The sequence below is a fragment of the Benincasa hispida genome, chromosome 3 (genome assembly GCF_027475165.1).
Source record: "Benincasa hispida cultivar pf3 chromosome 3, pf3_genome.v1.1, whole genome shotgun sequence".
NCBI classification, from domain to species: domain Eukaryota; kingdom Viridiplantae; phylum Streptophyta; class Magnoliopsida; order Cucurbitales; family Cucurbitaceae; genus Benincasa; species Benincasa hispida.
In genome coordinates, this window is record NC_143480.1 from 27,222,013 (window position 1) to 27,227,094 (window position 5,082).

Genomic DNA, 5,082 nt, shown 5'->3' on the forward strand with positions numbered 1-5,082 from the left:
TCCTACGGATTACGATTTTCTTTTTTAAATGGTTGGATTCACAAAAAATAGTCGTTTTGGAAGGACGCATTTTGAGAATATTTGATGGTGAATGTTTCTGACTTTATATTGCTTCTGAATTGTTCTTCTCTGTCTCTGCTTCATTGAAGCATAATGTGAAAGAACCATAAATTGACAATCCCGATGTGTAGGTTTGTAAATTGTAATAATCTCACGTTCCTAAGGTGTATCAGGCCCCGCTTTCAAATCTATAATAAAAATATGCAAATTGATTGAAGAATAGAGAGTCTTCGATCCAATTACAATATCGTTACGGTTATCGTTATTGCTACTATTACAACTTGAGAATTAGAATTTGTCACATTTATTGTTATCATTGCCATTATCATTGCTATTTGACCGTAAATGGTGATGATAATGATAATGAGTAAATGTGACAGATTCATAATTTTAAGTAAATATGATCAAAAGAAAAAAAAATTATGTTCGCAATTGTGGCCCATTATAATTTATCTATGAAATTTCATTATCACTACACCAATTTTCATTATGAATCAATAAACATGTCCTAGTTGCATATGTGAAAGAAAAAAAATAATAATAACAATAAATTTAAAAAGTGACATGACTAATCTATAATATGTAGAGGAGGTTCTTTTGTTTCCTCTTTTACCCCTACATTTCTAGTATATTCCTATTTAGTTCGACCTACTTTCAACCTCATTTCCCTATCTTGGTAAATCAATTTAATTATTTATTTTTTGATAGTTTGGATAAACTCTTAAACCCCTCCAAATGTGACAAAATTGACTAAAAATTAGAAGTGTGTAAAATTGATTAAAAAAAAATCATTATTGATATTTTCATTTGTAAGGCTGCAAATCAAGAAAGTGTTTAAAAAATGTTTAAGGACATCCCAAGTTGTATCCATCTTTATGCAATCCACCTTCTAATTTTAAATTATCGTGTGACAAACTTTTTCTATGGACTGCACTTATATGTTACTCTTTCTTATTTAATTGAAGTAATGTTAGAGTGGATGATCAAATGATACCAACCTTCAATTTAATTAAATAAGCTTAGTTAAGATTGTCAAGAGCAGGAGATTTAAACTTGGATGACATATTAAATCAATTAGACTTTGCCAATTGTGTCATCCTTAATAATTTATAGTCCTTAATTAGAAAAAAATTGTGTATATGTATATCAAAATAGAATAATTTTAAATGAAAAAAACAAGTATAGGCACTAATAAAGATTGAACAAAAATTAAAACGTAAAGGTTAACGAGTCAGATTAGAATATTGGGCGGGAACTATTTTGAGTACAACAAATGTATGAATTAGAGATCTTAATCAACAACATTAAAGAATTGGCAAATTGGGTAGTAGCTATTAATAATCATACTTTGATTATTCTAAAACAAAATAGATATGAACAATTACAGTCAGGTGCACGGTGTTTCAGATGACTTGAGATGGAAGTTTGTATCTATGGCTTTTGTGAAGTACATCTCTTTTCCCTCTTCAAATTCTCCTAGATCTTTCAGGAAGTGCTTGAGCCAGCTGCAGAAAACCTCGAACAATAACACTTAAGAAATAGAGATCACTATTCCATAGAACACAAAACATATACGAGCAACAAACATTTGTAATTAGTATGAACCTTCTAGTTTTAGAACAAGAAGAAGAAGCAAGTGCCTGTGAGTCCATTGGTTTCCTAGTTCATTCGCAATATCAAATAAGCAGCAATCTTGTTTATTTTAAACATTTGGAAAACCATACTTGAGTAGTTATAATCTAACAAGTCAAATTTTCTTACCTGAACTTTAGGGAGTTCAGCATGCCATTTCGTCCAACTCTTGCCTGTAAAGTGCTAAACTCTGCACAAAATATAGCAAGAGGCAAAGATGTTTATCAATCAAGTGATGGCATAGAGCAAAACAGACAGAAAATGGGGCAGTTTTCTGCTTATTCCTTTTAATTTACTGAAGTTAGACACATAAGGCGTTTTGTCTATGCTTCCTGAAGCACCAATATCAATGTCAACATTTGATCAAGGATCCCTAATTATTCCACGGACATTTTCCATCTCAGCATACCACAGCAGCAACTATTTTGTTCTATCTTCCATTTTGATCACTTTTAATCAATGATCAACATAGCAATATTTGAAATGACTATTGAAGTTTAACAAGCAAACATCAAGTCATCAGTGATCAAAAAACATGAGGCCAATGGAGAGGTAAAAGATTCTTGCCCTAGTTAATGCATATACACCAGTTTCCGAAGGACCTACAGGACTCCCTCGCTTCATAAACGATCCCTCCTTGTATATGTAAAGTAGTGGTACACCAGTTGATAGTTCCAAGTTAATTACCTGTCTCCCAGCATATAATCATTCATCATCAACAAATCATACTAGAAGGAAACGACTAACCACACTAACACAAGAAAAACATGTAGGAAATGGTTTCTCTACCTCGCAAGAAGTCAGTTCTTCTAGATACATGATAATACACCTTAGCGAATTAGCATGGGCTGCAACCATAACATGTTTCCCAGATTGCAGCTGTGGTTCAATCTACAATTCCTTCTTGCCTTGTGAGAATCATTAAAATAATCAAAACAGGAATTTGAGAGTGCTTACATGTTCCTTAAAATACCCGACTGCTCTTTGATAGCACATCTGCAAGCTCTCACCCTCAGGTGGAGGAATATCATAACTCCGACGCCATTCATGCACTTGCTCTTTACCGTATCTTTCAGCAATCTCCTGTTTATTCAAGCCCTGTAGCTCACCGTACCTGTATTACACATTTGTGCATCAAAATAATTAAGCTAATCTTCAGAGTTCAGATAGAAGGAAAGTATGGATCCCCATGAAAAGAGAAAGTACATTCTTTCATTCAATTGCCAAGCTCTAATAACCGGAAATGATTGCTTTTTAGCCTCATCACTGTAAATTTGACTCCATGCCTCTGCCTGTTTACTACAATTATGCATAATTATAGGCACCTGAAAGCATAAGTTGGTCTAAATTTGAAACGTCTTTCCTGGAATAATAAAAGATAATAATAATCAAAACTTAAAATCTAGCTCTGGAGGTTAAGTTTATCGTTATTAATATCATGGACTCGTCTTGTTCTTCCCAGAATCACTAGATAGTATACCTCCCCTAAATATTAGATTGAACTATGAATTCTTAAAAGCAAAGTATTTTCATCCAATAATAAGAATGTCTTATTGGAAGGAAAGAAAATTTCATATGCTTCCTCCTATATCTTACTACCATCTTGAGCAACTGGTATGAAGTTCTGAATTCATCAAAGTCAGGACTAGGCAAATCGAAAATCTATCTACTTTTTAAGATGTAAAGAACACAATACAAGATAGATACCTTTTTGCAGCGATGTTGAGTCAAAGCAAGCACAGCCGTCATTTGCGAGCGAATCAGCGCAGAAGTGTACACAAAGTCTAGTGGTATGTTGCAAATCCTCTTACCGGCTTCAATTGCTTCCTCTATACCTCTCCTTGTTAAAGGTACATCAACAGAGCCAGTGAATAAATTCTTCTCATTCCACATTGACTCACCATGTCGAATCAATATCAGAGCTGTTTCAACTTTAAAAGGGGACAATTACAAAGAAATTCAATCTCCTAGGCGACCAATAAAAGATTAGAAGCCATTGTTCCTGATAGGTGACCAGACTTACTTGATGGGTTCTTAGAACCATCACTATTCAAATGAGAAATAGGTGCAATATGGTCCTTAATTGAAGCTTGTGGGGTCGCACAAATAAAAGAAGGCCTGTAATTTCTGATACTACAAATCGGTTTTCTAAACAATCGGATGTCATAATCAAAGCCCTTCCGGACAAACGGTGGACAAATCGCGTAGACGTTATGAGGATTTGAATCATTGGCATGATTATAAAGTTGTAATGATCTATTGAACTCGTGAAATCCTGATGAAATCATGCCGAAAACCTAGCACATACCAATAACCCAAATATTAAAATTGACATCAGAGAAATTTTCTAGTGCGTGAACAGCCAAGCCAACACAATACGATTGGGGATCACGTACAGTGTTACGCCCAAACAGATGAAAAACGAACTTTCAGGAAGAAAAACATATGAAATTGATAGAAGAACACAAAGAATACACATACAATGTAGTCAACATCCAAAAGTAAAAAAGAAAAAGAAAAAGATAAAATCAAGGAGAGGGAAGAGAATGTAGCCAATTAGGATACTAAAGAAAGAGTAGGCGATGAGGATTACGTTGAGGTAGCGGTAAATTGAAGAAGAAGTAAGATTTGATCCAAATGCGAGGGCACGAAGTTTTGCAGATTCTGGACAACGTCGAATGCCAAAACTCAGGCAAACAGGGAATGCCGTAATGGAGGATGGGGGATGGGGATTTTTTTGTTTTTCGAATTTCTTTTTCTGAATAATATATGTATTTCTAAAACACACCTTTTTAGTCATTAATTTTTTCAAAAGTATATATACTTCATTCTTAAATGTTTTCGCATTTAGATAATTGGTAAACTATTTACAAACATAATAAAATATCACTATTCATCATAAATTACAATAAAAATCTATCGTAACGGATAGATATCTATTATAGTCTATTTTACACGAACATTTTACTATATTTAAAAATAATTTTAATAATTTACTATTTAAAATAATTTTCCTTTTAAAATGTATCTTTTTAATTTCTCAAAATAGGTAATCTTTTATCATTTTGAATTAGAAAAATAATTTCAAAGAACTTACCTCTACTCTCTAAAAACATTTTTTAAACTTATTTTTATAATTCAAAATATCATATAATTATATAAAATAAAAGGAAATTTTAAGGATTTTTTAAACCATTCTTAAAATTTTTTAGGGCTAAAAAGATATATTTTGAAAATTTAATGATCAAATATATATACTATATTTTTCGGGGACTAAAAGGTATAGTTTAAAAACTTAGAGACCAAGAAGGTATGTTTTGAAAACTCATGGACCAAATAAACCTATTCTATAAAATTTAGGGACTAAAAATATACTTTTTTCTTTCTTTT

At 32.4% G+C, this 5,082-nt stretch overlaps 1 protein-coding gene across 10 annotated transcripts; it reads right to left on the bottom strand.

Moving 5' to 3' along the window:
- Window positions 1-1,269: 1,269 nt before the first annotated feature.
- Window positions 1,270-4,432, bottom strand: LOC120074137 (2,3-bisphosphoglycerate-dependent phosphoglycerate mutase 1-like). Of its 10 annotated transcripts, XR_016528113.1 has the most exons (10): window positions 4,286-4,431; window positions 3,716-3,989; window positions 3,400-3,623; window positions 2,899-3,017; window positions 2,650-2,806; window positions 2,482-2,583; window positions 2,260-2,379; window positions 1,822-1,882; window positions 1,666-1,719; window positions 1,270-1,565 (listed from the first exon to the last, which is right to left on the bottom strand). XR_016528113.1 is itself a non-coding variant. In XM_090311480.1 (9 exons), exons 2-8 carry the CDS (start codon window positions 3,978-3,980, stop codon window positions 1,838-1,840), a joined length of 1,032 nt encoding a protein of 343 aa, XP_090167606.1. In that variant the 5' UTR covers window positions 3,981-3,989; window positions 4,286-4,432; the 3' UTR covers window positions 1,270-1,565; window positions 1,822-1,837. The 10 variants fall into 10 exon arrangements, 8 of the variants coding, with proteins under 8 accessions (XP_090167606.1, XP_090167605.1, XP_090167604.1 ...); XR_016528114.1 differs by lacking the exon at window positions 2,260-2,379 and having other exon boundaries at window positions 4,286-4,418; XM_090311480.1 differs by lacking the exon at window positions 1,666-1,719 and having other exon boundaries at window positions 4,286-4,432.
- Between the last annotated feature and the right edge of the window lie 650 nt (window positions 4,433-5,082).

What these genes read in the sequence shown, in the direction of transcription:
- LOC120074137 (XM_039027155.2), bottom strand. Translation starts at nt 3,980, where the DNA reads ATGATTTCATCAGGATTTCACGAGTTCAATAGATCATTACAACTTTAT. An exon ending in CTCAACATCGCTGCAAAAAG is followed by an intron (nt 3,018 to 3,399) that starts GTATCTATCTTG and finishes TTATGCTTTCAG; the next exon opens with GTGCCTATAATTATGCATAA. An exon ending in TCGGGTATTTTAAGGAACAT is followed by an intron (nt 2,584 to 2,649) that starts GTAAGCACTCTC and finishes AAGGAATTGTAG; the next exon opens with ATTGAACCACAGCTGCAATC.